Below are 27983 nucleotides of genomic sequence, written 5' to 3'. Positions count from 1 at the left end.
TGTTTTTGTTTTAAACTTGGCTTTGAAGAGTAGGAGGGACTATATACTTGAACGCCTTCTGGTGTGGTGGAGATCTGAACATGCTTACACCCGAGGGACAGGGGCTAGTGGAGGGGGCAGTGAGGGTTCAGGAGGAGGGAGGCAGGGCCTGGGGAGGGGAGAGCCGTGTCTTGGAAGGGACCTGGGGCCACCGGGGACACGCCAAGCACCTCTTGCTTCCCTGCAGGACGAGCCGCCCTTGGCCCTGGGCCTGTCCACCTGGAAGGCCCTCAGCATCCTGAAGGAGCAGCTGGAGGCGGTGCTGGAAGGACACCTGAAGGAGCGGAAGAAGTGTCTCACCTGGAAGGTAGGCCGGAGCCTGGCTGGGCCGGCAGAGAAGCCCGGGGCCCATTCTCAGGGTACTCACTCAGCCTGTTGCCCGGCGGCACCATGCCCCCCAGGCATCCCTGACAATCAGGAAGAAGCTGGGGTTCCTCTCAACGTGATGTCCTGACCCTTCTTGCTGCGGGGGGAGGGGGAGCCCCACAGGCTGGACCGCAGCTGAAACCAGAAGGAGAAGGCAGAGGCGGCCACGGGGACTGGGTGGGGAGGGGGTAGGGGAAGACGGCCCCTGCCTGCATCCTTGCCCAGCCCGTCCCTCACGCCGCTGCCCCGTTGCTCCCCAGGAGGCGTGGAGACGCAGCTTCCTGCACCACGGTAACCGCTGCTCCTGCTTTCACTGGCCGGGTGCGTCGCTCATGCTGCTGGCGGCGCTGCTGCTGCTGGGCTGCTACGGGGGCCAGCCGGCCGGCAGGTGTGTGGCCCCTGCCCAGCTTCTCCCTCCTGGGTCGGGGCTGGTCCTCGTCCCCCCTGGGACATCCCGGGAAGGTGGGCTGCTGCCCTGAAGCTGCCCCCACAGCCGGCGCCCGGGTTGTGCAGGGACCCTCAGTCCCTTGGCTGGCTGCTGGCAGAACGGGAACTCCAGGGGGGTCTGGGCGGGGTGTGAGTGTGGGGTCCAGGGCCCTGGGTGGGCCGGGCTGGTGCTAGTAGCCCTCACCCTTCCCGCCAGCCACGGGGTGGAGCTGGTGAACGCCTCCGCGCTGCTCCTCTTGCTGCTCCTCAACCTCCTCCTCATTGGGCGGCAAGATCGGCTGAAGCGGCAGGAGGTAGAGCGGAGGCTCCGAGGGATCATCGACCAAATCCAAGGTGAGACCACAGGTCGGGCACGTCGGGTGGGAAAAGGTGCCCTGTGGTGGGTCAGCACCCGAAGACCTCCCCTCCTGAGCCCTTGTGCATAGGCGTTGCTTCCGGTCAGCATTCTGGGGGCTCTTGGCATCAGGCGAGGTCGCGGGATACCCTGCCCTCTTTGGAGCAAGAGAGGGAGAGCTATGGAGCCGCTGCGGGTACGCAGCCACGGCCTGGGTAGACAGGTGGCTGATAACAGCCCTGTTGGCTTGTAGGCTTGCTCTGTCAGTTGGGAGACTAACAGGGAAGACCCTCTCTCCTGGCAGGAGGACAGTGGAGATTTTGTCTTCCAAGTCTGCCTTGTCTGATGGCACCGGGCTGGGGGAGGTGGGAAGGTGGACCAGAGAGGTCAAGAGACCTGCGAGGACTGGGGCTGGGGGTGGGGAGCCGGGGGCCCAGGCGGAGCAGCCCGGTTCCTAAAGGAGAAACTTGCTCAGGCAGGCAGGCTTCTGCCCATCAGCCACTCAGCCAGGGCCCCTGAAGTCCCGGCGAAGGGTCGAGGACTGCGTTAGGCTCCCGAGAGACAGCTGCTCCTGCTTTGCAGGAGTGAGGGGTTTTGGGAGAGAAGCAGCCCCTACTCTCATGAGACCTTCCTCTGACAGTATGGGGCCTTGGGGGCTGCCCTGCCAGGTGAGAGTCTGGCACGGTAACTCGTTGCGGCCGCGTGCCAGGCGCTGGGAGCACCGGGGTGACCAGGAAAGGCAGGCCCTGCTCTCCAGGAGCTTGGTCTTTGCTCAGGAACCATCGGTGACTCCTTCTTGCTCGTCAAAGCCATTCCACCTGGCTTCCCAGAGCCTCTGCCACAGGCTCCAACCTTCCTCTCCAGCCTCTTTCGCTCCTCAACCTCACTTTAAAACTCCTCACCGCTCCCAAACCCACCGGGGACTTCCCTGTCCCCATGCCTTCATCTTTCTGTCTTTCTGTCTGGCATGCTTCTCCCTCACTGTCTCCCGCTGACAGAAATCTCGCCCGTTCTTCAAGGCTTGTCTCCAATGCTCCCTCTTCCATGAAGCCACCTCTGACTGCCCCCACGCTTCTGTGCCCCACGCAGCTCCAGGATCTTTCCTAACACCCTTAGCATACGTGCTTGCCATGCTGGAGTTATCTGCCCATGTGTCTCATCTCCCTTCCTAGGCGGTCGCTCCTCAAGGGCAGGGACCGAGTCGTCCTAACCTTTTATATTTGTACCCCGACGGGGCTCAACACACCCCTCCAAGCCCTCAGCAACGCTTGTGAAATGCGTTTGGGAGGAACAGGGGCACAGAGAAGAAGAGCTTCAGGTGTTCAGAGGAGGAGGAAGTGCCTGGGCTGGGCGCTTGGGAAAGGCGTCGCGGGGGAGTCGGCCTTGAAAGTGGGGAGTGTTGGAAAGAATGGCGTGGGTTGACGCAGGACTTCAGAGAAAGGCCCCACGGGCAGCCAAAGCTCCGTGATGTGTTCTGGCTCTGACTGGGCTGTGGAGCCCTGGGTGAGCTGGTCCCCCTCTTTCCATTCTTGCTAGATGCCCTCAGGGATGGCGAGGAGATCAAGTGGCCAGATGCCATGTACCCTGACCTCCACATGCCCTTTGCACCATCCTGGTCCCTGCACTGGGCCTACAGAGATGGACATCTGGTCAACCTGCCAGTTAGCCTGCTGGTAGAAGGAGACATCATAGCTCTGAGGCCCGGCCAGGAATCGTTTGCCTCTCTCAGGGGTATCAAGGTAGCTCAAGGCTTTTCTCCTTCCCTGGAAATGCTGCGGGGGAGTCCACAGGCCACGGTGTGAGGTTCCAGGCTTAACCCTAAAGCTTCCTGGCCGACTCAGACTTCTTGGCGTGGGCTCTAGGGGAATGGAGCGGGGCTGGGATGTCTTTCGCCACCCTGTCCTGTTCTTTCTTCTCTGATACTCAAGCTACCAGGAATCCAGTTCCACAGGCCCCATCCCAAATGACTCTTTGCTAACTGATGGGCCCTAACCCCATGATACGTCTCCATTTAGCTGGAATCATTGAGGAAGAGGGGCCTCCAATAGAAGCCTTCCATTGCCCTCACTTTCCTCCCCTTCGCCCCTGGCAGGATGATGAACACATCGTCTTGGAGCCTGGAGACCTGTTTCCCCCTTTCTCTCCACCCCCCTCCCCCCGGGGAGAAGTGAAGAAAGGGCCACAGAACCCCCAGCAGCACCGGCTCTTCCGTGTCCTTGAGACCCCCGTGATTGACAACATCAGGTAGGGGTGCTGCCCTGCCTTTCTGCTGCCCGACCCCAACTTCTCTTCCCCAGTGTCTCCATGAGCAGGAGCGATGAGGAAGGAGCCTGTCCACGCGGAGGGCCCTCTGGGCAGGCCTCTCTGTAGGTTCTTCCCTTTAGCGCCTGGTGAGCACTCAGACCTGGTGGTTGCGCCCCTCCCTGTCCCAGCTCCGAGGGCGGCTCTGGAGGCAGCACAGGCCACGCTCCAGGGGCCGCTTGGCTAGGGCTGGGGAACAGGGGGCACCGCCGGCCTCCGTGATGCTCAGTGAAGGTGTGGGTGTCTGGGCTTTCCCCTGAGCACAGGGTCACCTCTTTCTGCAGATGGTGCCTGGACATGGCCCTGTCCCGCCCCGTCACTGCTCTAGACAATGAGCGGTTCACGGTGCAGTCGGTGATGCTGCACTACGCCATGCCTGTGGTCCTGGTGCGTGAGGCGGGGCTGTGCGGGGAGGGAAGAGAGAAGTGGGGAAGACTGAGGGACAGTCTGGATGAGCATGTCAACGGAGAAGGGGGCCCAGACTGAGCCAGCCAGTGTCGGGGGGCAGTGAGCAAAGGAATGGGAGCCTGGGTCCCCCTCTAGGGGAGAGGGGTTAAGGCTGTACCTCTCCCGCTCCCAACAGGTCAGCTTCCTCGTCACCAATGCCCTGCGCTTCATGCTGAATGCCCCTGGCGTCACCTCCTGGCAGTACACTCTCCTCCAGCTACAGGTAATGCCACCCTTCCTCCCTGTCATGTTTTTCTCTTTCCCTGGAGCCTGGGTCCTCTCGTCCCTGACTGTCCCTCCTTCTCTGCAGCCCAGGGGTCCCTCAGGCTTCAGCCTAAGAACACCTGCTTCCCTTCCTCCCTTCTTGTCCCCAACAGCTGTCCCTTGCCAATCAGGAATGAGCCTGGGGCCGGGGAAGCACTGCCCACCCTCGTGGGGGGCCAGCAGCTCTTGGGAGCTGTAAGCGTGGTTCCTTCTCTCCCAGGTGAACGGCGTCCTGCCCATCCTCCCCCTGATCTTTCCAGTCCTCTGGGTTCTGGCAACCGCCTGCGGAGAGGCCCGTGTCCTGGCCCAGATGAGCAAGGGCTCCCCCAGCTCCCTGGTAGGAGTCCCCAGGGAGCAGCAGCAGGAGTCCAGCCCTCCCATGGGCCCGGCACGGGCAGGCCCTGGGCCGTCCTGCTGGGCGTGGCCTCTCCATCCAGAGGAGCCTCCAGGCTGGGCCCCGGGGGTGGGTGAGCGTCTGTCCTGGCCCCGGCAGATGGGAATTGGGGTCTGCCTGGCGTCCTTGCCACAGACGTGGGGAGCCTTGCTGGTGTGGGTCCCCACCTGCCAACTTGGAGGCCTGTGTGAGGAGGCCAGCCCCTCCTCGAGGCTCACCCCCTCTTCTCTGTGCAGCTGGCCAAGTTCTCGGAGGACACCCTCAGCAGCTACACAGAGGCCGTCTCCCCACAGGTATGCCCCCCGGGATGGATCCTCCTCGACGTCATGCCCTTCCAGCTTCCAGTGGGTTCTTGGAGCCCCTGGTCCCCATCTCACGTGGGCAGTGTGTCGCTGCCCTGCCCCGGCCAATGCCTCCCCCCAGCTTCCTGATGCCTCCTGCACTGTTCCCTCTGGTGGCCCCAGAGGCGGTCTCCTGGGAAATGTGGCTGCGTCTCACATGCTCTCGTGGACCTCCTCCCACCAGGAAATGCTACGCTGCATTTGGGGCCACTTCCTGCGGGTGATCCAGGGGACGTCGCCAACGCTGAGCCACAGTTCCAGCCTGCTGCACAGTCTGGGCTCTGTCACGGTGCGCGGGCCCTGTGGCGGGGCCGGGGGGGGCCTGCCTCCTCAGACCTGCTTCCTGGCTGCGTCTGGGTGCCCACCCGTCTGCCACTCAAGTGGCCCCCGTCAGGTGGGGGAGTGCCCAGCCCCCTTCCCAATGCCGGGCTCTCCCTGCAGGTCCTGTGCTGTGTAGACAAACAGGGGATCCTGTCGTGGCCAAACCCCAGCCCAGAGACCGTGCTGTTCTTCAGCGGGAAGGTGGAGCCTCCGCACAGCAGCCATGAGGACCTGACGGACGACCTGTCCACCCGCTCCTTCTGCCACCCCGAGGGCGAGGAGGAGGTACGGCCAGGGGGCCCCAGGGAGGGTGAGCTAAGGAGGGAGCAGGAGGGCTCGGGCCCCGTAAGGGTCTGCTTCTAGCAGTTCGGGCGGAGCCCCCAGACAAGGCAGTGAGGGGACGTACCCGCCCTGCCTCCCGGGGCCCTGGCAGCCGTCGGGTCCCTGGTCCAAGGCCTGTGCTCCTTGTTCTCCTCAGCCACATGAACGAGATGCCCTCCTGGCTGGCTCCCTGAACACGGCCCTGCACCTTTCCAACGAGCAGGCGCGTGACGAGTGGCCCAGTGATGGCCCCAAGCCCCCTGAAGCCTATTCTCACCACAAAGCATACGGCCGGTGCAAACACCTGTCCAGCTCCAATGTGAGCTTCAGCAGGGACACAGAGGGCAGGGGAGAGGAGGCCAGCAAGGTGAGAGGGGAGGGCGGAGAGCAGCCTCCTCGTTGGGAGGGGGCGTCCCGGCCTCCCCTGCTGCAGAGCCCACGGGGACAGCCCAGCCTGGACGCATGGCGCCTGAAGCCCAGGTTCGCAGGTCTCTGCGCGAGGCCAGGCAGGACGCCTCCTGCGGCTCCGCCCCCATCTCCTCCGTGAGGTGGGGCCCTTGCCCCTTTGCAGGTCTCACTGATGGTCATTGGTCAGGAGGAGCCCCCTTCCCCCTAGTCACAGCCTTCCAAGGACAGAGAGCCAGTGGCTCCTTCCAGAACATTTTCCCTGCTGAAAAAGATCCTTTGTTGTTTCCTCCTTGGTCTGCTCGTCCCTTTCTTAGGTATTGCCAGTGTTGTTGGGCACAGAATCTAGAAGCAGCCAGGAGCCTAAGAAGGACAGAGAGGGGACCTCTGGGAGGGAGGGGGAGGCGTGAACATGCTGTGCTGGGAAGGGGGTGCCTGCTCTCAGGGGCACCCCCGCACCCCGCCCAGCCCGAGGACCCCCTTTCACCTCCACATTTCCCCCAGAGCCAGCCTGGGTTGGAGGGCGAGCCCTATGAAGCAGAGGACTTTGTGTGTGACTACCACTTGGAGATGCTGAGCCTGTCACAGGACCAGCAGAACCCCCCCTGCATCCAGTTCGATGACTCCAACTGGCAGCTCCACCTCACCTCCCTCAAGCCCCTGGGCCTCAACGTGCTGCTGAACCTGTGCAATGCCAGCGTCACCGAGCGGCTGTGCCGGTTCTCAGACCACCTGTGCAACATCGCCCTGCAGGAGAGCCACAGCGCCGTGCTGCCCGTCCATGTGCCCTGGGGCCTCTGCGAGCTCGCCCGCCTCATCGGTATGTGGCCACGGGCAGGGCTGGTGGCTGGGCTCTTAGAAGAGGCCGGGCGCCTGACTGCAAACAGACGCGGCGTGGAGCGAGATCACCATGAAGCCTTTTGGCTTCTGGTCGTCCCCTTCGGCCAGGCACTGCTGTTTGACGGTGCTTCCTGGGAAATTGCCGCGGGATGGGGAGGTGGGAGGAGCCAGGCCGGCGTGGCTTTCGCTCCGTGCCAGGGACGGGTGCGGTGGGATGGGCCCCGGCCCCAGGCCCTGAGCGCGGCCCTCTGCTGCAGGCTTCACCCCGGGGGCCAAGGAGCTCTTCAAGCAGGAGAACCACCTGGCGCTCTACCGTCTCCCCAGTGCCGAGACCGTGAAGGAAAGCTCCCTGGGGAGGCTGTCCTGTGTCACCAAGCGGCGGCCCCCTCTCAGCCACATGATCAGCCTCTTCATCAAGGACACCACCACCAGTAAGCCTCCCGTGCTTGGCCCGACCTCACAGGAGCTTGGAGCAGGGCTCTGTCCTCCTCGTCCCTTTCAGGGAGTGCAGGGCAGAGGAGCACCAGACAGCTTCCTAAGACCTCAAATACAGCAGGGATTGGGCTGGGGGAGCAGGGCTGGGATGGGGGCGGTCACAGAGGGTGGCACCATCTGAGGGATGGGCAGCTTTGGCCTGTGTGACAAGCCCAGTGGCGTCCTACACAGGCCAGCTGCGCCACCGAGAGGCCCGGGTAGCGTCCTCCCCGCCAGGGGCTCTGTAGCGCCATTCCCACTACAGGGTGTTGGCAGGGTGTTGCCTGTGAGGTCAGAGTGAGGGGCAGGGGCGGCTCGGGCCCTCACGGCCTGGCTTTTTCATTCACTCCCCTCAGGCACAGAACAGATGCTGTCCCACGGCACAGCGGACGTGGTCCTGGAGGCCTGCACAGACTTCTGGGATGGAGCCGACATCTACCCTCTTTCGGGTTCCGACAGGTGGGTGAGGAACAGGCCGCGGCCCGAGAGTTTGGCCCGGACGGTCTGCCTTCCCGGCCCATGGGTGTAGTGTGTTGCAGGACCACTCATTTCATTCCCGGCCTTCTTCCCTGGCAGAAAGAAAGTGCTGGATTTCTACCAGCGAGCCTGTCTGTCTGGTTACTGCTCTGCTTTTGCCTACAAGCCCATGAGCTGCACCCTGTCCTCTCAGCTCAACGGCAAGTGCATCGAGCTGGTGCAGGCGCCGGGCCAGAGCAGCATTTTCACCATGTGCGAGCTGCCCAGCACTGTTCCCATCAAGCTGAGCGTCCGCCGCAACAGCTGGAGCTCCGATGGTACTGTGCACAGCCTCCCAGTGGGGGCCGAGCGGGGGCGCTCCCCCAGGGCCGTGGAACCGATCATAGCAGAGGGGACAGTGGGCAAAGCCCGGGACCTGGGACGCTGCGGTGGCCCTCACTGTCTGGTGGTGTGGGCAAGTCCCTTGGTCTTCTCACATATAAACTAGTGTCTCCCCTGCCCTCCTCCCGGGTTTCTTGTGACGCTCCAGTGGGATAATGTATAGAAAACCGCTTTCTTTGAAAGTTATACAACAGCAGCAGTTATAGAGCATTAGCCTATTTGAGTCAGACAAAAGGCCAGGTCACAGACCCTGCGGGAACAGCAGGTCTCAGACCTCTACTGACCGCATCCCCCATCCCCCACTCCACCAATCACGGGGCCTTATGACCCAAGACACTATGAATTGAGATGGTTGACAAGGGTGGGGCCAGCCCCCTTGCCCAGACTGGGGCTGGGTTGTTGTCACTCTGTAGGATTGTCACCGGACTGATGAGTGCCTTTCATTGTCTTTTCTCCTGTGTCTGTTGGCTCCTTCATGTGTCCCTCTGTGCGTGCATGGTCCACTGGGGCCTGCGTGCTCCCTGATTTGGGTGTGGCATCTGTGTGTGTGGCCCTGGGCCGCCTCCTGGAATTTGCTGGTTCCCGGGTGTCCTGATTGGGCCATGGCTTGGCCCGTCCTTGTGCCTTGTGCCTACCTGAAGAAGGGATCGGGGAGGTGCTGGAGAAGGAAGACTGCATGCAGGCCCTGAGCGGCCAGATCTTCATGGGCATGGTGTCCTCCCAGTACCAGGCCCGGCTGGACATCGTGCGCCTCATTGACGGGCTGGTCAACGCCTGCATTCGCTTCGTCTACTTCTCTCTGGAGGACGAGCTCAAAAGCAAGGTGGGGAGAGCCCCCCGCTCTGCCGCTGCTGATCCTTGTTCCCACGGGCTTTTGGGCCCGTCTGTTCATGGCCGTGTGCCTTGCTCAGGTCTTTGCAGAAAAGATGGGCCTGGAGACGGGCTGGAACTGCCACATCTCCCTCACGCCCAATGGTGACATGCCCGGCTCTGAGATCCCGCCCTCCAGCCCCAGCCACGCTGGCTCCCTGCATGATGACCTGAACCAGGGTGAGAGCAAAGGTTTGTGGTGGGGACAGGGTGGGCGTGGGAGGTCCCCCCCCCCCTTGCAGTCATACTAGAAAGAGCCCCTGGAGCCCTCTGGATACACATGTTCCCTTGGAAAATGGCCCCCGTCTCCCCGCGGGAACGGTGTTGACGGGAGGGGAGGAGACCTGCACGCAGGAAGCTCTGTGCCACCTGCAAGGCAAAGAGAGGCCCCCAGAAGGCTGGCCCCAAGGTGAGGGACGGGCTTTTGTTCCCCACAGTGTCCCGAGATGATGCGGAAGGGCTGCTGTTGGAGGAGGAGGGTCACTCGGACCTCATTAGCTTCCAGCCCACGGACAGTGACCTCCCTAGTTTCCTGGAGGACTGCAACCGGGTAGGGTGGTAGGGACTGTGCCCTGCACCCCTGGAGGTGGCACGTGGCTGGTCCAGGGCAGAGAAGGGAGGGTCGTGGGACCCTTCTTCCAGACCCTGAGGCCACTGGCATCTCTCCTTCCTCCAGGCCAAGCTGCCCCGGGGCATCCACCAGGTGCGGCCCCACCTGCAGAACATCGACAACGTGCCCCTGCTAGTGCCGCTTTTCACCGACTGCACTCCTGAGAGTGAGTGCTGGGCCATGGTGACTCCGGCGCCCCGTGGGCTCTCGAGGGGATGTTGCCTTCCCGTTCAGGGAGCAAAGGAACCGGGACCGCAGGGAGCTGGGGAGTCTGCTGGGCTGGAGCCGTGGGTAGGCCCATTCTAGGGAGTCTGAATTGTCCTATGATTGGGTAGCATGGTCGCAAAGGGGCGCCCGCTTCCCATCGTCTCCTGTCCTGTGGGCCTCTGCCCAGCACCTCACACGGGCTTGGCCCGCCTGACCAGGTGCCCCCCACTCTGCCCCTCAGCCATGTGCGAGATGATCAAGATCATGCAGGAGTACGGGGAGGTGACCTGCTGCCTGGGCAGCTCTGCCAACCTGCGGAACAGCTGCCTATTCCTCCAGAGCGACATCAGGTCAGAGGACACTGCCTCTACCCACTGGAGGCCCCCGACTTGGGCTTGCATTGGGCTGGGGCATATTTTATGGCCAACCTTGTCCTGGCTGAGGGGACCCAGGGCCCTGGGCACAGTGGGGAGAAGAGGGAGCAGGTGCTTGCCCAGTCCTGTGGGGGAATGGGGTCTTTGCAAAGTGCGGCTGATGGGTATGCTCCCCCCGTGCCGCGCAGCATTGCCCTGGACCCCCTGTACCCATCCCGCTGCTCCTGGGAGACCTTCGGCTACGCCACCAGCACCAACATGGCCCATGCCTTGGAGGGCCTTTCCCCCCTCCAGCTCTCAGGGCACCTCAACAGCCTGCCTTGCTCCCTGACCTTCCGCCAAGAGGAGACCATCAGCATAATCCGCCTCATCGAGCAGGTGGGGGGCTTGGGCCGGTGGTGGAGGGGGCCTGGGGGGGCAGGGCCTGCCAGGGTGGGGGCGTCACGGCCAGGACCCATCTGGGCTGCCAAGGGCCGGCTCACGTCCAGGCGAAGCTCTCCCAGGCAGTCAGGTTTGCAGGAGCGTGTGGGCACCTGGCTCTCGGCCGAGGTTTATCAGCTCTGGGGTCTGAGAGAGGCCGCTCTCTGTCCCTCCTGGCCCCTAGGCTCGACACGCCACCTACGGCATTCGCAAGTGCTTCCTCTTCCTGCTTCAGTGCCAGTTGTCTCTCGTGGTCATCCAGGTGAGCCGGGCCAGCAGACACTGTCCCCTCCCACCTGCTTCTTTGCTCAAGGACCAGTTGAGAGTCGAGGCCGGCTGGGAGGCTGGGAGGATGCAGCGCAGCCCAGGACGCCCCCGGGCCTCTCTGAAACCCCTGGGCGTTTGGAGATGGCCCCACGGGCAGAACCATGCGCCCCCAGCCCCAGCTGCTCTAGGCCGGATGTGAATGTCTGCCTGGGCACAGGGCAAGGCCGCCCTGGGGCTCCCGGTGTCCTGTTTGTCACTCTAATTGTGCTTCCTGGGCTCTCCTGGTCCAGTTCCTCTCTTGCCTAGTCCAGCTGCCACCGCTGCTCAGTACCACGGACATCCTGTGGCTGTCTTGCTTTTGCTATCCTCTGCTCAGGTGAGAAGCTGGCCACTCCTCTTGGCCCAGGCAGGCAGGGCTGGGATGTTACCGGGAGCCCCGGGGAGACGCCCCCTTGTCTTAGCCTTTCTGCCCACCAGCGCTGCCGTCACTCCCAAGACTCCCCAAATCCCAAGATGCCCATGTGGGAGCTGGGGGGCAGAGGGTCACAGTCCCTGCCCTTCCCTGGCCTCTGCTTTTCAGCATCTCTCTGCTGGGGAAGCCCCCCCATAGCTCCATCATGTCTATGGCAACAGGGAAGAACCTTCAGTCCATTCCTAAGAAGGTGAGTGAGGTGGAGCCGGTGAGCCTGGGCCTTTCCCGGAGAGTGGGCCTGTGGGAGGGGCCGGTCCTCGGGGAAGGAGCCACCAGGACAGGGCTTCTATCACAGCGCCCCGTCTGAAGTGGCAGTGGGGCACAGAGCTGGGACAGAGCCTCGCCAGGTGCCTGCTCCTGCCCCCCGCCCGGGCCTGCCCATTTGCTGAAGAGCCCACCGAGTCCAAGTGCTGCAGGGGCCGCAGTGCCCGTGGAGTAACGGGCTCCCCCCTCGCGCAGACCCAGCACTACTTCCTGCTCTGCTTCTTGCTCAAGTTCAGCCTCACCATCAGCTCCTGCCTCGTCTGCTTTGGCTTCACCCTGCAGAGCTTCTGTGACAGCTCCCGCGCCCGCAACCTCACCAACTGCTCCTCCGTCATGCTGCCGAGGTGGGTCCCGCCCGCAGCCCCCCCTCCCCAGCCCGCTTCCCCGGGGCCCCGAGGGGGCTGAGCCCACGCCTTGCTTTGGCAGCCACGCCGACACGGCCCCAGCCTGGTTCGGTGACTTTGCCAACGGCCTGCTGTCGGCTCAGAAGCTCGAGGCTGCCCTCATCGTCCTGCACACAGGTGAGGGGCTCTGGCAGGGGCCGGTGGTGGCTGCGGGGGGTGCCCGGGGACCAGGCCTCAGGCCACGGCAAGCCTGACCACCCCTCTCCGACCCCATTTTCTGCAGTCTTCATTTCTCTCACCCACGTGCACCGCACCAAGCCGCTGTGGAGAAAGAGCCCCTTGACAAACCTCTGGTGGTCCCTGACGGTGCCTGTGGTGTGAGTGCGGCTGAGCGGGGGCGGGGGGCGGGGGGCTGGGGGTGGGCTCTGAGGGGAGCGGGGCTTGAGCCAGAGGTTGAAGGGTGCCCTTCGTGAGCTACTGTCGCGCTGAACAAAGCAGAGAAGGGAGCAGGGTGACCGAGGCTGACGTAGGGCCGCGCCCTCTCCTGCAGGCTGCTGGGGCAGGTGGTCCAGACGGCGGTTGACCTGCAGCTGTGGACGCACAGGGACAGCCGCGTCCACTTTGGCCTGGAGGACGTTCCTCTGCTGACGTGGCTCCTGGGCTGCCTGTCCCTGGTCCTTGTGGTGGTCACCAACGAGGTCGTGAAGCTGCACGAGATTCGGTGAGCCACTGGCAGGGCACTGCCCCTGGGCCTGGGCACATTCCCTAAGGTGTCACCGCCTGGACACCATTCCCTTGCCTTCTTGCCGCCCATCTCCGCTGCCTCCTGTGTCCCACCCTGACCCCTGACCGGGGAGCTGTGCTAACCTGGACTTCAATCTCCTGTCCCACCAGGGTCCGCGTCCGCTACCAGAAGCGACAGAAGCTGCAGTTCGAAACCAAGCTGGGCATGAACTCTCCCTTCTGAGCCACTGACCACGGTGGCCATAGTGGCCCTAGTCCCTGGGGCTAATACCAGACCCATTTCTGAGTCTGGGGAGTTGGTATCACGCGTGTTTCAGGGTTTGCTGTGCCCCAGGGCACTGGAGGCCCAGCCGCCGCCCTGTGGAGGCGCTAATGAGCCAAGGCCTCGGCAGGCCGCCCTGGCTCTCCCGGGGCCTCGCCAGGGGCCCCCTTGAACCTAGGGCCTCGTGCACCCAGCAGAGGGCCCTCAGCCCCCTCCACCTGCAGGCTGCCCTTCTTCAGGGTCACCTAACCCAGTGACCTCTGCCCTGGGGTCTCTGGACAGGGCTGTGAACCACAGGGCCAGGCCTCGGCCTTTGCTGGGCGAGCACCGGTGGCAGCCGTGGGAGGTCCTGTCAGCTCTGAAGGCTGCTGCTGACGGCCGGCTGGGGGGATGGCGCCGCCCCCGTGCCCCTCAGCCTGTCTGCCCGGGGCCTGCCACCCACCCCCTGGGGGAGGGCCTCGCCCTGAAACCTCCTCCTGTGCCTGTCCTCGAGCTGCTGCGAGCCAGTCTTGGGGACACGGCCCAGGGCTCCTTTCAGCTCTCCCCATAATTCTGTGAGACTGTTTTTACTGGTGTATATTTTTTACTGGAAATGAGCCTTTTAGGAGTGAATGTAGACTGGTTTGTATTAAAACTTATAAATTGCTTAAGAAAAACCTGTGGCTGGTCCATGAGGCAGCCAGCCACTAAGGGGAGGAGCAGGCCCTCGCCTTCCTCCTCCCACCTCGACGGGAGCCCCGGGGGTCCGGCCCAGAGGTCCACGGCGCAGTTCCACACACACAGGCCGATCGCGTGGAATGACACTTTCATTGGGGTTAGTTGGGGTAAGAGGTTAACGTTACAGAACCCGGGCCTGGCCAGTCGTGTCAGGCTTCCAGCCCTGAGGTGGGCAGTGGGCGCGCTTGCTGTGGCCCGAAGCCCCTCCCCCACTGCATCTTCTCAGGCAGTTATAGATAGAATAAATTCCATTTAAAATATATGCATTTCTCTCTGCTTAAAAAATAACATTTACAATTGAAAAAGTTTGGACTTCGGGGGTCCGTTAATCCCGCTGCTCCCACCCCCACCAGCTCTGCCTCACTGAGGGCAGGCAGGGGAGGGACCAGCGTCTGGCCTGGGCACTGCCACCACGCCAAGCAGGCCCCTAGCGGCCTATCTACATGTCCTATGTACACGTGTGGGGGCCCAGCCAGACACGCTGCCTCCTCCAGCTTCAGCCCCAGAGCAGCTCAGCAGGCGGCACGGGGGCCCTGGCAGAGGACCTCCAGACACTTGGGGGAGGCGGAGACGGCACCCTAGCAGCTCTGCAGCGCCCTTCTCCCTGGGGAGGAAGCTCTTACCAGGGTCCCTGCCCAAGGGGTAGGGCTCTTTGCTCAGGTTATACACTGGAGGGGGTTTCTGCTGAGGTGTCAGGTTCTGAGAAGTTCCCTTGGACCCCCAAGAACCGCAGTGCTGACAGCCACTGGCTTAAGAGCAGCAGAAGGGACCCTGGTTGGGTGGCAGGCGCCTCTTCCGCGTTGGGGCAGAGGCAGTGGGTGCTGCAGGTCCCGGGGGCACTGCCGAAGGCTGCGGACGGTCTGGCTCAGTCCAGCATGGCGTCCAGCTGGTCAGCCAGGGCGTCAAACATGGTGCTAATGTCATCCAGAATGTGCTTGGTGGAGGTGCTGGGGGTGCTGCGGGGAGGAAGGACAGGGTCAGATCAGCCAAAAATCAGATCACCGCCCTGGCCCTGGGCAAGGGCGCTGTGACTGAGCGCCTGGCTGGTGCCAAGTGCCTTCCGAGAATCTTCGTTCTCACAGCCTCCGGAGTCAGTAGGAGTTACTGTCCCTGCCTCACACATGAGTGCACTGGGGCTCGGCGGAAGTGACTTGCCCAAACTCATGTGCCTCTCAGTGGCAGCCACTAGATTCCCTGCAGGTCAGACCTAGAGGACTCCAAAACCTGGGCTCCCCCTGTTCCAACAGGGCAGCCCCAGCCTGAAGATCTACCTGTGACTCCTCTGCCCCACCCCAAGCAATCCCAGGACCCCTGGAAAGAGGATGCAGGAGGGGCTGTTCCTATGCCGCCACCTTCTTCCCTCCCGCCCCGCGCCCCTCACCCCTCTCGCTCCTCGGCGCCGATGCTCCTCTCTGCCGCCCGCAGTGCGGCTGCCAGGGACGAGCTGGTCTGCTCCAGCCGCAGCTGGGCCCGGCCCGAGCCCGCAGCCCCCGCGCTCTCCGGCCTTGGGGGCGGTACAGGGCGGGGGCCCAGTCGGGGAGCCAGCTTTGGGCCAGAAAATGCCAGCTGGGTGCAGGCCACAGACACAGGCTTGGGAGCTGATCCTGCAGAGACAAAATGGTTGGCTTGTGACTCAACTGGGAAAGACACAAGCCCTGCACAATGCCAGGTCCCCGCAGGCCCTGCCGCATACCTGCTCCGGGCACCTTGATTAGGGCAGCAGGGGCAGCTGGGGGCTCTGGCTCCCCGTGCCGCCGGCCGCCTGCTGAGTTTTCCAGAGCTGGCCCGGGGCAGGGGGACAGGGGAGGCTGGGTTGGGGGGCTGGGAAAAAGAGGGGCTGGAGCTCCTTGAGTTGGAAGGCTGTTAGGGTCAGGCTGAGGAGCGCTGGGAGAAGCCACGGGGGGTTCACTGGGGGCCTGGGGCACAGAGGGGCTGGGCATGGCATTGGCCACTCCGAAGGCCAGAAGTGCCGTCTGCAGCGGCTCTCTCTCCCGGCACTTGGGTCTCCGCTTAACAGTGTCTGACTCTGTGAGGTTGAATTCGAGGCCGGCGGGCACAGGCGTCTCCCGGGGCGGGGGGCCAGCTGGCTTCGGCCGCTGTTTGATGGTCAGGTTCCCCTCCTCTGCAAACGGGAGCCCTTCCCCTGAGCTGCCCCGAGACGGGGGTGTCCCCTCAGGCCCCAGATCCTCCTCCTCCTCTGTGTCGGATGCAGGGCCAGCTGGGGCAGGTGGGCCAGGGGGCTCTGATGGGCCAGCTGGTTCACTCAGTGTTCGCCTTCGGGACCCTGTGGCCCCCTCTTTGGGCCCTGGGCTTCCGTCTACTGGAGGTGGATCCGGGGTGGGGCCAGAGACAGAGCTGAGGCGCTTTGGGGGAGGTGGCGGGGGGCCTTTGCGTCTGGCCCGAAGGGCAAAGGACTGGCTACGGGGAGCCCCTCGAGCTGGGGTCTGGCTGGGGCTGGTCCGGGCTAGTGCGCTGCGTCCTGGCCGCCGAGTGAGGGTGGCATAACTGCCCAAGGCACTGCCCACTGGCCCTTCGGCCTCACCCTCTACCTCCCCCTCAGTCGGGCCAGGGCGGCTCAGGCTGTGGGACCGGCGCTTGGGCCTAGGCGGGTCCGGAGGAGCGGCAGGGGGGCCAGCCAAGTATGAGAAAGCCCGGGGTGCACCCGGAGGTGGCCCTGGGGCTGGGCTCGCGGGTGAGCCCTGGGGGTACATAAAAACATAAGGGGGAGGCCCTTGGCTGGGAAGTGGAGAGCAAAGCTTCGGAGGCCGCTCTGTGCCCTCTGGAAGGTTCCTCTCCTGTGGGGCGCTGGCGTCTCCTCCACTGGGCTGGGGGGCAGGCTGTTCCTGTGAGTGGCCAGACCCGCGGGAGCGCGCTCCAATGCTCTCCTGGCTGGGGGAGCGGGCGGGGGGCAGCGGGAGCGGCTCAGGGCCACCCCCTGCCATGGCTGCCTGTAGCTCCGGGCTCAGCTCACTGCCCTGAAAGGTGAGCAGGCGTGGGCCGGCCGCAGCAGGTCCATCCCCGTTCTCCAGCCCCTCGATGGCCATCAGCTCCGGGCCCCTGGCCGGTCGGCGGCTGCCCTCGCCGGGGGCCTCCCCCTGCAGCAGGCCCCGCCGGAGCTCAGCTAGACGTCTCACACCCAGCATGAGCTTCTTCTGGTGACCTGAGGGGCGGATGCGGGGGACAGGGTCAGCGGGGACTAGAAAGGCCACCTCGTCTCTCTCAAACCCCATTCTCTCTTCTGGGCCTGGACACTGAATGCGTTTTGGGGACCCCTGGAGGCGCGCAGGCACAGGGCACTCGGGGCTCACCAAGCTTATTGACGCCGATCTCCTGCAGCTCCTCCCAGGTGAGGTCGGCCACCAGCCCCATGGAGTCGTAGCCGCTGCTCACCAGCTGCTTGTGGTACTGCGGCAGCCCCAGCGCGCACAGCCACTCCAGCAGGTCCGCCTGGAGGGGCACCACTGTCGGTCAGAGCTGGCCCCCGGCCCGGAAGGCCCCAGGGAGCCCCGGCTGAGGGCGGGAGCCCGGGCCGGCCAGCCGCCCGCTCACCGGGATGTAGTTGGGCAGCCACTCGGTGATGTTGAGCTGGGCGATCTCTGAGGCAATCTTCTTCCTGTGCCCAGGCTTGGTCACCCCGATGGCCGTCAGGTCCTGCCACCCAGAGTGGTGCCGTCAGGCCCCCTGCTCTGCCTGCGGGCCCCTCCACTGCCCTCCTGCAGGGCACCTACCTCGGGTGTCATGCGGCTGATGGTGGGCACGTCGTAGCCCGCTTGTAGGAAATGGGCGGTATAGCCCTCCAGCTGGAACTCGCTCAGCCAGTTGTAAATGGCCTGAGCGTCCTGCGGCGGGTCGGGACGGGGCTGAAGTTAACGGAGCCCAGGCTGCAAGGAGGAGCCAAGGCCGGGGCCCAGCCACCTGCTCCAGGCACCCCTTGGGGCCTGGCCTGAGCAGAGACTGAAGTCCACACTGAAGCCCACCTGACCCCCACCCTGGCCCACAGCCCACTCCCCAGTGGAGGCCGCACCTTCCCCTCCAGCAGCTGCTCCGGTCTCACGTCCTGGCTGAAGAGCTGCTCCCCAGAGCGACAGTTGGCCAGAGAGCGGTGGCTCAGGTTGTCTTCAAGGAGGGAGAGGCATGGAATCAGAGGCGGCAGGATGAAAGAACGCCACGTCCTTGGCCTCCCCACCAGCACCTCTCCTTGCCCATCCAGGTCGCAGGGACCCTTCCTACCTGCCAGGGGCGGGGGGTGCAGTCCTGGCAGCGCCTGGTCCTCTCCGGTGGACGTAAGCGGCTGGGGACAGGGAGGGCGCGGCTCAGTGTTTGGAGAAGGAGCAGTAGGAGGGTGGCCTCCCCATGCCAACACCCCTCCCTCTCACCTGGGCGTTCTCAATGAGGAGCCCAGTGCTGTGGCCGTTGGTGCCCTCGGAGCTCTGCCCGCTGCCAGCACTGCGGATGCTGCCCACGCTGCCCTCGCTGCCCACGCTATTCCTGTCACCTGCTGCGGGGGGCAGCAGCAAAGGGGTCAGAGCCCCAGCTGGCCTTGCCAACAGCTGGCCAGAGCCAGTGGCCCACCTGGTGCCAGTGCTGCCCTCCAGGAGGACGTACCTGGGCTGTCTGGGCTCAGGCCCACTCGTGGGAGCTGGCCATAGGCGAGAGGGTGCAGGGGGTCGTCAGCAGGGGGCTGCGGAGTCCGGGAGAAGTTTGGGCGCAGGGGGGTGGGCACAGAGGGGAGGCGGGATGTAAGGGTGCCCACCCGCTTGCTGACCACCTCGACAATGCCAGGAGGAAAGTAGCCCACGCGGTCCGTGCCCCTCTGGCTTTCGTGGATGTGCCCCTTCCAGCGGCCATCAGGATGCTGCTCAAGCACCTGCGGAGATGGGGGGAAGGGGAGGCAATGGTTACTTCCTGTACCAAACGAGGGCAGGCGGCCAGCCTTGCAGCTGCGGTCCAGCTCTTCCCCTACCCTCTAGAAGCTGGCCTCTGATGCCCAAGTCAGCCCACAGTTCTGCCTGTGCCGCCAGCATCCAGCCCAATGCTCCGTGTGCCTCCAGAACATACAAGCAACAGTCCTGGAATCAGTCCAGGTTCAAATCCCAGTTCCACTGTTTGTTAGCTATGTGGCCTTGGGAAGTCACATTATTTTCTCTAAGCCTCAATTTCGTCATCTCTGAAAAGGGAAAGGTGACAGCACCCTTACCTGGAGTGGGAAAAAATCAGTGACATGGTGCATGTAAAGACCTTAGCACAGCTGGTACCTAATAAGTGACAGTAACCACTTGTGTTCGCAAAGAAACGCCTGCATCCGGTCCTCACCGTAATGACGTCCCCGGCCCGGACGTTGAGGGCAGTGGGATCGTGGAGGTTCCAGAAATCCTTGAGTGCTCGAACCTTCAGGATCCCTGAAGCCTCTAAGAGAAGGTAGAGGACAGGTGTCACCTGAGGGTCCTTAGCATGTGTCCCCACCACCTCTGTCCCCTCTGTGACTCTACCAAGCCCCCATCTCCTCATCCCCAAGCACTCGCCGACGAGCCCTGAGCCCAGGGGTGTGACATCCTGCTCCTGTGACGTCCACTCCTGCTCCACTTCCAAACACCCCCAGAGCGGGGGACCCCTGGCCTGGGCCTTCTCCCACACCCACTCACCCCGCAGCAGCTGCTTGATTTCCCGGCTGGCCTGGGAGGTGGTGAACTGATTCACAATGTCCAGTGCCGTCTGGTTGTATGTGTTCCGAATGTTCACGTCCACACCGCCCTGGGGACACAGTACGGAGTGAACGTGTACTAAGCACTTTGCTTGTCATTTCCCCCAATCCTCACGAGTGCCCAGGAGGTAGGCACTATTTTCAAATTTTGCAGATGATGAAATCGAAGCTCAGAAATAAGGTCAAGGGTGAGCTCCAAGCTGCTCCGCCAGTAAGACACAGACCTGGGGCTGGAACCAGGCCCACCTGCTCCCCGGCCACTTGGCCGCTGCACATGCAAAGCACCACGTTGGTCGGGGAGGTCCCTTCGCAGCGGGTCTCGGACCCGGCACCGGCGGGGTCCGCGTGCACCTGGGGGGTGACCAGGTGCCCACACCCACCTCCAGGAGCAGCCGCACCACCTCGGTCTTGCCGTACAGCGCGGCCTCGTGCAGCGCCGTGCCTGTCTTGGTCTGGCGGTTGATCTCAATTCCAGCTCTCAGGAGCTGCCTGTGGACGGGAGGGGCATCCAAGGGTGGTGGGGGGTGGGAGAGGAAGCCAATTGCTGGGGGCGAGGAGAGCGATCCAGAGCGAGGGTGAAGAGGGCAGCAGGGCGGGGCACCAGGGGGACACTGCCGGTCCCACAGGAAGGGGATGAGGAAGTGAAAGTGGGGGGAGCGGCCGGGTACCTGATGACCTCTCTGTGGCCGTTCTTGGCAGCCAAATGCAAGGGCGTGGTGTAGTTGGGATCACACGGGTCCTTGGCCTCACCCTCCAGCAGGGCCACACATAAGTGGCTGTTCAGTAGCAGCTGAGCCACCTGTAGCAACCAGCACCCAGGTAGAGCCTCCTCTCGAGACCGCGCAGGCGCCCAGAACCCAGCCCCGCCAGGGGATGCAGGCCTTACCTTGAGCCGTCCAAACTCACAGGCCAGGTCCAGGGGCGTCTTCTTGGCCTTGTTGACCAGGCAGGGGTTGGACTGGTGCTGGAGGAGCATTTCTGACTGGGGGTGAGCGGGGAGCCGCGTGAGGCGTCTGGCCCGGCCCGGCCCGCCCCTCCGTGCCAGCCCTGGCCCCTGTCCCAGCACCCCTGCGGGCCGGCAGGCTCACGTACCACTTCATAGTGGCCGTACTGGGCAGCCAGGTGCAGCGGGATCTGCCCGTCCAGGGAGGCGACGTTGACAGCCGCAGAGGCTCGCAGCAGCAGCCGCACGGGCTCCAGCCGGCCCTGCCAGGCTGCATAGTGCAGCGGGCGCATGCCTGCAGGAGGGAGGGGGCTCTGAACGAGGTCCTGGGACAGTGTGGGGCCAGGGGCGGGCACCGAGCGGGGCGTGGAGCCACCCCAGCTGGAAGGGAGACGGGCCCCACGGGTCTGGTCAAGGAGAGGTCCGGCTGTACCCGGCTGAAGCCAGAATCCCACCTTGCCCTCCGTGGATGATCTGGTGACCTCATGACGACATAACCTCAACCTCCTCATCTGGAAACCGGGGCGGCAGTACCACCCACTACCCAGAAGGCTATGAGGGTTGGAGAGGAAAAGCAATCGCGAGCCCAGAGCAGCTGTGCCGACGCCAATCAGCATCGCTGCGAGGTAGCAGAAGCGAGCTCCCACCACAGGGTCTGCGGCGGGGCACACTGGGGTCTCACCGTTGCTGTCCTTGATGTCCACGGTGGCCTGGGCCTCCAGCAGCAAGGCGATGAGCTCCAGGCTGCCCCCCAAGGCGGCGTGGTGAAGAGCAGAGAATCTGGTGTGGAGGGGAGACATGGCGGGGGTGTCTGTGAGCAGCTCCCTACCCCCCAAATCCATCTCCCGCACCAGACCCATCTTGGGGGCTGGCAGGGCTGGGTTACTTGCCCACTGTGCCCCCCCACCCCCCGGCCGCCAGCCCTGCCGTGGGAGCGCAGAGCAGCCGGGCTACAGCATGAAAGGGCTCAGTGTCTGGGCTGAGAGGCCTGTTTGTCTGGCCTCCCCCCGCAGCCGGCCCAGGGGAGGGGGCCGTGGGAGCAGGAGCCCGAGGGCTCCTATCCTCTAGGGAGAAAAGGGGGCCCAGCAGGAATCTGACCCAAGGAGGCCCCTCAGAGAGGCAACAGGGCCCCTCCCTCCCCTCCCTCAGGGGCAGGACCCCTCCCTCCCGTCCTATACAGGCTCGGCCCAGAGCTCTCAGCGCACACACTTCAAGGGCCAAGTCTGAGAGGGGAAGGGGCTGCAGGCCCCAGGTCTTTCCCGCTCACTCCTCCCCCGCCCCCAGCTCTCGGGAGGGACGGGCTCACACTCACCCATCAGCATCCTGGTAGTTGACGTTGAGCCTCTTTGAGGAGCCGAGGAGCTCTGAGGGTCAGAGCAGGAGGCATCAGCGCATCCCGCGTGACCGCCTCCTAACCCCGTGCTCCCTCCCCACCCATCTCCTGATCCCGCTGACCTCCCGGTGTGCAGGAAAGCACCTGCCCCATGGCCCAGGGCGTCCTGTCCCTGTGGCTCCCTGCCCTGGCCCACGGGCCCATCGGCGGGAGGGCGCCGAGTGCAGGGAGCTGCTGCAGCAGTGGCCTAGCTTCCCTGGGCCCCCAGCCCGGCACGTTTATAGAGCCAAGGGGGTGGGGAGGGGACGGACTGGCATGCCATGCCCTCAATAGACAGGCCCACGAGCGCATGGTTAGCATTCCTGCCTGAACGGGCCAAGAACGGGTCTCACTGTCCCGCTGGGCCGAGGGGGCTGGGAGGGAAAGCAGAGGGACACCAGAGGCAGGTGCCAGGGCTGGCCTCACGGGCCACGGTGCCCAGCCCTGCAACGCCCCTGGACGGAGCACGGCAAACGAGGTGTGTCAGACAGGCCTACGTTTTGCCCCAGTTCTGCTGTGCACCAGCTGTGTGATCTTGGACAAGTCGCTTAAGCTCTCAAGCTCAGTGTCTGCATCTGCACGACGGGACGGTCACAGAACCTGCTCACAAGGCTTAAGTACCTTTGTCGGCATGCAAAAGGTGGGCGCTATCACCGCTTAGCACTCTGTGTGACCAAGATGCTGTCCTCCAGCAGAAGCGGGCACGGCTCCCCACTGGCCTATTTCTGCATCCACAGGCCCCCAGACAGGAGGCTCTCTGGTGGGTGGGGGCGAGGCGCTAGGGGCACGCGCAGGATGCTGGTTCACCCCCCTCCCAGGGACAGAATTCACGCAGGTACCCCACGCGGAAGCCAGGGAACGGGAAGGGTGGCCCTTGATAAGAGTTGGTGGCGGGGAGGAAGGGGGATGCCTGTCACAGGCGGCCCCTGCCTCCTGCTGGAACCCACCCCTGCAGGGAAGGAGGAGGCCTGGCTCCACCCGGGGCCGGCGGGGTGCCAAGCACGCTGGCTCAGGCCTGCCCCCAGGCCCTGGTGGGCCCCTGAATACCCCAGCAAGACAGGGCCTCATTCCAACAGGGAGGGACCAACCCCGAAATGATGAGCGTGGGACGGGGAGGGTGGGGACAGCTACTTTTAGGGCTGAGCCGAATTATGCCACTGCTGAAAATGTAAACACAGGACCAAGGAGTGACTAAGAGGTGAGGAGGTAGGGGGCCGCTGGGAAGAAACACAGGCCTCCCAGTCTTCCTCCAGCCCCCCTGAAAAGTCCTTGTCACACAGAGCCATTCAGGGTAGTGGAAAGAACAGGGGCTCTGGGAGCAGGAAATGCCTGGTTCAAATTCTTCCTACTGGCTGTGGTCCCTCTCTGAGCCCCAGCGAAGATGACAAGGTCAGCAGGGAAGAGACACAGAAAGTCCCTCCACCTGCCGCCAGCTGGGCCAGTCTGGGATGGGGCAGCCGGGCGGTGAGCTGCCACCCCTCCGGGGAGCGGCAAGACAATGTGACAGGAGAGACAGGAACAGGGGCCGGGCCAGCCTGGGTGGCTCTGTTCTTCCCCGAACAATGGCCGGAAAGGCGGTGGGGGAGAGGCTCAGTGACTGGCCTGGGACCTCGGTGGGAGGGCGGAGGGTCCCCGTTCTGGCAGGGCTCCAGGCACTTCCCCTGCAGCACAGCCTTCTTTCCCGGCCTGGCCCTGGGGGTGGAAGGGTCCCTCCTGATTTAGGCTCGGGCAGAGGATGTGAGCTCAGCGGCCACCCCCAGCCCACTCCATTTCCTTTGGCCAGAGAGGGAGACAGCTCAGAAAAGGGAGTGGGGGAAGGAAGGAGGGCGGCCGGGGGTAAGGCCAGGGCTGCACCCCTCTCCTCCAGCCACCTGCTCCCTGAGGAGGCCCCGGTAGGCGGGGACGCCGGCCCCTGGCGACAAGACGGTGAATGGAGGAACTGAGGGAGTACCTCTCTGTGGCCAGCTAGAGAGCAGTTCCCAGAAAAAAAGGGGAGGGGGCCCTGACTCCTCCCTTCTGGCAGTGTCCTTGGCCTCTCCATGGTATGGAGCAGGAGTTCCCAGCCTCCCTTCGGAGAGCTGCCTTCGAGTCGCCTGGAGTACTGTCTAACTTGCAGTTCCAGGATCTCTGTGCTGATTTTAATTTGGGGGGAGAAGCCCAGGGAGCCTGCTCTCTCTGAACAATCCCAGGGAATTCCGATGAGCGGCGGAGTGCGGGAACACAGGCCAGAGGGCACGGGCTTGCCCCTGACCTGCCACATACTGGCTGTGTGACCTTGGGCTCTCTGAGTGTCAGCTTCCTTATCTGCAAAGTGGATGTGGCGACAGGGAATTAAGGGGATTGCGATAGTCCACGAACTAGAGTCTGCAAATGTCACCTTGTGGTTTCCTGTCTATTACTAGCTTTCCCAGCTTCTCAGAGAACGGGGTAAGGGGGCACAGGACCCCGTCACTCTGTGCCTGTGTCCACTCTGTGCAAGGTCCTTTAGGGGCTCGGGGAAGGGACTGCTTCCGCCAAAGACGTTTCCCGGTGAGCACAGGGGACCTTCCTGGAGGCTGGGGGCCAAGCTGTGAGGTTCCAACCGCCTGCCACCAGACTCCCACCTGCCTGTCCTCCTGAGGACCTCACTTGGAGGCCCCAGGCCGTGAGGCCAACAGCAGCTCAACCACGGCCCCGCTGGGCAGGCGGCCAAAAACAACACAGAGGTGAGGGGAGAAGGGTGAGTGGTCCTCACTCTTGGGCCTCCAGGGACCTCTTCAGCACAGCCCCCACCCCCCGCCTTGGCGCCCACCCTGAAGCCACTTCCCCAGGGCACAGAGACACCCCCACAGCTCCATCTCCCTACAACCTGCGTCTCCTGCCCTGGTGTGCAGGGGGGAACCTCTGGTTCCTAAGGCCCTTAAAAGCCTTCCTTCAGGCACCCACACTAGCAGGCGTGGGTGGGGATAATTAGATGCTTTCAAGTAGCCAAGGTGTGTCTTGGGGCTAGACCCCGGCACCCTCGCTCCCCCACCCCAGTGTAGCGAGAACAGCTACCTCCCGCTTCTGCTGTTATAGGAACTCAAGGGGACAGGTCCAGTGTCCTCCTGGGATGGCCCAGAGAGCTCGCCCTGAAGCCCAGCTGTCTCCTCTCCTTGGGGTCTCACGGAAGAGCTTCCCAGGAGATGGGGCTCAGGTGTGGCCACCTGTGCACAGAGGCCCTATAACCCCGTCACCACTGGAGACCCTGGAAAATTAGCATTGGCCACACCCCGCCACGGTCCACAGGGAGATGAGGTCAGGAGGAAGGGGGCTGCGGCGAGTGGTTAGATAGTGTTGGACTTTGTTTTAGGCAGTGGAACTCCCTTTCTAAAGCTATCTTACAGACGTCCCCATTACACAGGACAGAAATGCAGAGATGACTGGGCAGAAGGGGTGTGGGGGGGGTGGTGGACCTGTCTGTTCAGTCTTTCCCAACCCATTGTCAGAAACCCCATGGCCCCAGAGAACAATCTGAAAACCACCTGCCTGGAGGAAAACCCCCCCCGAGGGCAGGAATTCCGGTTTGCTCCATTCACTGCCTAGACCAGCGCTTTAGAACAAATACAGCCTGGCTGGCGTGTAACAGACCCGCCAAGAAATGTGAATGAATGCCCTTCACCTCTTTCACTTTACCGGCGAGGAAACTGAGCCCCAGAGAGCTGAAGCGATTTGCCCAAGACACACAGCAAGAGGGACCAACTTCCTCTCTGGCTCTCCCGCACAGAGGTACTCCTTGTACAGAACAAGACAGTTCTCCCACCCCAAGTCCCCTGATCACAGTGACCCCCCAGTCACGCGACCTGCACACTCAGGGGGAGGGTCTCAGCTCGACAGTCACCCCATCAAGTACTCACTTGTCTTTGCAGCCTTGACTTTAGCCACCAGTTTCTGCACACCAGTCACATCTCCGTTTTTGACAGCAAGGATCAGGTCCTGTTCGCGACCCATCCTGGTCCCCGGGCTGGGCTCTGGGCTCAGAAGTCCAGGAGAGAGGCACAAAAACTGGTCTAAGCCAAGGTGTCAGGGTGCCATGCCTCAGCCCTTTGGAGGGCCAGGAGTCCTGGGGGAGCGTGTCTGGTGTCTCAGGCAGGAGGTTTCTTGTCAGGCGCTGACAGGTACTCCAACAAGGTGCTTCGTGAGCTGCCGCCACAAGCAGGAAAGCAGATCTCTGAGGGGGCGGAGGCTGCTCGGAAATCTGGACAGATATCAGCTTGCAGCTTCTGACAGCCCTGGGCTGGGCTGGGACTGGGCACGCCAATCTTCCCGGCTGGCTCAGGAGCACCAATGCCCACCCCGAGCGCAGCCAGCATTCCCTCGGGCCTCGTACAGCAGTAGCGGACAGGTCTCGGGGGTCTGGAAAAGGTGCAGTGCCCCTGCTGAGCTAGGCCAGCAGTGCAACGGTCCCAGACGCAGAGCAGGAGTGGGCCTCCAGCAAGCCCCCAAGCCACCCTGGCTGGGCTTCTGAGTCAAGGGAGGAGCCGAGCCGCTGAGAGCGGGAAGGGAGCCACCATGCGTGAGAGGAATATTTGGAGGGGGGAGGGGTGGCATTCTGGGAGGGGGAGGCTGAGTCACTGAGGCCCCAGGGCACCTGGCAGCACCTCAACCTGGGGCAGGCTGGGCAGCAGCCTATTCTCCACAGCCCAAGGGGCTGACACCCACGGACAACTGGCGGGCCAGGAGGCGGGGCCTGGGAGGCTTAGGCACAGCCAGACAGGAGGGGACACTCCCTGTTGAAGGTGGCTGCCCCCCAGACTCCGCAGAGCTCTTTAGGAATTTAGAGTGGAGTGGGGAGCTTATGACCCCCCATTTCTGGCAGGGGTCTGCCTGCTGGACAGGGAGGCTTTACAGCACCTGTTGCTGACCTATCCTCACCCCTCAGGCAGGATGCAGAAGCAGCTGGGCAGAGAACAAGGACAAGAGCTGGGGCACCGCTGGCAAAGGGAGTTGCTTGGACCCTCAAACTCGAATCTGAGGCCCAAGAGCCCCAACTTCAATGCAGAAAAGCCTACCTCAGTTCTTCAGTGACCACCAATTTGTTGCCCGAATCCTGTGGCATTAGACCTGGGCAGGCCTGGGGCGCTGGCTGGGGACCCCTCACTCCCAAAACGTCCCAAGCCCAACCCAGATGGCACTCCCTCTCATGGCTCGCGGCCGACATTGGGGGAGGGCGCCCCTGGCAGTGCCTGGGGTCGGGCTGGCTCCCCCGCCCCCCGGAATGCCCGGCCCAGGGCCGCGCAAACCCCCAACCCCAACTCAGCCCAGGCCGACCAGGGGAACAAAGCGGCGGGAGGGACCAATTGGGCCAAGCACCGGAGGGTCTGATGCGGGAGCTCGGAATAAGGGGGCGCGAAGGAGGACGGAAGGAGCACGGAGACGGAGGCGCCCGCTGATCCCACAGGAAAAGTTAGTTTGTGCCCGCCCTCAAGGGTGCTGACCCCCAGCTCGGGCCCCGCAGTCTCACCTTTCCCAGCCGCCCCACCGGGGGTCCGGTTGGCCCTGCGCGGTCCCTGGCACTCTGGACCGTGGCTCCCACTGGCCCCCTTACCCCCTTTCTCCTCCTCCTTTTCCAAGGCCGGCACGGCGCCTCCCGCAGGAAATCCCGCCCCTCCCCCCTCCCTCGAGCCGGATCGCGAGCGGAGGGACCGTCCCGGCCGCGCAGTCGGACTGTCAGTCAGCGTCGGCGGCCCCGCCTCCATCCGCGCCAGGCCCCACCCCCATCGCTCCCGGCGGAACGGTAAAGTGGACCGGTTTGCGCATGCGCCCAGGTGAACGCAGGGTGTTGGGGGCAGAGCTCGCGCCCCCTGCATTCCACTTGCGGAACCGGGACTACCTGGGTCCGTAGAGTTTAGGCTGAAGGGTTTGTAACTGGGTGGGAGAGAAAACTTGATACGAAGGCGTCTGGAAACCGAGACCTTGGGATCCCGCTTGGGAAGCACCTCTTCTTTTTCGCCCCTCGCTCCTCGTGGGACTCCCGCAGCGACCTCCGCCGGCTTCCAGAATCTCCGAAACACAGACTGATCGGAGCAATGGTGCCACCTAGCGGATGGTGTGGGAACGGTCCACGGCGGCGGCGGCGTGGACCCCAGCCTCGAGGAGGTGCTAATGACGGACTAGGGTGGCGCTTCAGCACCACTGTGGCCCGGACAGCGCCTCCCGCCCCCGGGTCTTCGAAACCCGACTTCCAGACCCATCTGAAGGGACCTAAGAAAGGAAGGCCCTTAAAGAAACCTGAACTTCCCCAGA

General features: G+C 63.7%; 2 protein-coding genes across 10 annotated transcripts in view; one reads left to right on the top strand and one right to left on the bottom strand.

Moving 5' to 3' along the window:
- TMEM94 (transmembrane protein 94) overlaps positions 1–13642 on the top strand; it is a 30630-nt gene extending 16988 nt beyond the window's left edge. For 2 of the 7 annotated variants that reach the window (XM_054593151.1, XM_054593152.1), the window contains exons 3-32: positions 227–346; positions 666–793; positions 1049–1185; positions 2723–2925; positions 3279–3430; positions 3772–3874; positions 4071–4157; positions 4419–4535; positions 4829–4885; positions 5118–5222; positions 5375–5539; positions 5733–5942; positions 6485–6800; positions 7078–7251; positions 7651–7753; positions 7871–8088; positions 8794–8975; positions 9064–9214; positions 9460–9572; positions 9699–9798; positions 10081–10189; positions 10402–10591; positions 10818–10895; positions 11191–11276; positions 11481–11562; positions 11832–11980; positions 12063–12157; positions 12264–12357; positions 12531–12701; positions 12875–13642. In XM_054593151.1, the coding sequence (XP_054449126.1) occupies positions 227–346; positions 666–793; positions 1049–1185; positions 2723–2925; positions 3279–3430; positions 3772–3874; positions 4071–4157; positions 4419–4535; positions 4829–4885; positions 5118–5222; positions 5375–5539; positions 5733–5942; positions 6485–6800; positions 7078–7251; positions 7651–7753; positions 7871–8088; positions 8794–8975; positions 9064–9214; positions 9460–9572; positions 9699–9798; positions 10081–10189; positions 10402–10591; positions 10818–10895; positions 11191–11276; positions 11481–11562; positions 11832–11980; positions 12063–12157; positions 12264–12357; positions 12531–12701; positions 12875–12947 (4068 nt within the window). In that variant the 3' untranslated portion in view covers positions 12948–13642. The remainder of the gene's footprint in view (positions 1–226; positions 347–665; positions 794–1048; positions 1186–2722; positions 2926–3278; positions 3431–3771; positions 3875–4070; positions 4158–4418; positions 4536–4828; positions 4886–5117; positions 5223–5374; positions 5540–5732; positions 5943–6484; positions 6801–7077; positions 7252–7650; positions 7754–7870; positions 8089–8793; positions 8976–9063; positions 9215–9459; positions 9573–9698; positions 9799–10080; positions 10190–10401; positions 10592–10817; positions 10896–11190; positions 11277–11480; positions 11563–11831; positions 11981–12062; positions 12158–12263; positions 12358–12530; positions 12702–12874) is intronic. The other 5 variants (XM_054593158.1, XM_054593156.1, XM_054593155.1 and 2 more) reach the window with 5 other exon arrangements.
- CASKIN2 (CASK interacting protein 2) lies at positions 13550–27315 on the bottom strand. 3 transcript variants are annotated; one of them, XM_054593160.1, is made up of 21 exons: positions 27202–27315; positions 25595–26093; positions 21660–21711; positions 21030–21127; positions 20497–20642; positions 20291–20386; positions 20073–20203; positions 19785–19893; positions 19346–19454; positions 19017–19111; positions 18472–18570; positions 18309–18342; positions 18080–18201; positions 17934–17994; positions 17728–17819; positions 17432–17542; positions 17253–17354; positions 17012–17150; positions 15397–16863; positions 15085–15307; positions 13550–14659 (listed from the first exon to the last, which is right to left on the bottom strand). In XM_054593160.1, exons 2-21 carry the CDS (start codon positions 25686–25688, stop codon positions 14569–14571), a joined length of 3471 nt encoding a protein of 1156 aa, XP_054449135.1. In that variant the 5' UTR covers positions 25689–26093; positions 27202–27315; the 3' UTR covers positions 13550–14568. The 3 variants fall into 3 exon arrangements, with proteins under 3 accessions (XP_054449135.1, XP_054449134.1, XP_054449136.1); XM_054593159.1 differs by having other exon boundaries at positions 18309–18570; XM_054593161.1 differs by lacking the exons at positions 21030–21127; positions 21660–21711; positions 25595–26093; positions 27202–27315 and having other exon boundaries at positions 18309–18570; positions 20291–20382; positions 20497–20554.
- Between the last annotated feature and the right edge of the window lie 668 nt (positions 27316–27983).

Source organism: Pteronotus mesoamericanus, unplaced genomic scaffold, assembly GCF_021234165.1.
Source record: "Pteronotus mesoamericanus isolate MK-2021 breed Mesoamerican mustached bat unplaced genomic scaffold, CSHL_Meso_final scaffold_408, whole genome shotgun sequence".
In the NCBI taxonomy this organism is placed as follows: Eukaryota; Metazoa; Chordata; class Mammalia; order Chiroptera; family Mormoopidae; genus Pteronotus; species Pteronotus mesoamericanus.
The sequence above is the reverse complement of the archived record's forward strand: the minus strand, read 5'-3'. Positions and strand labels throughout refer to the sequence as shown.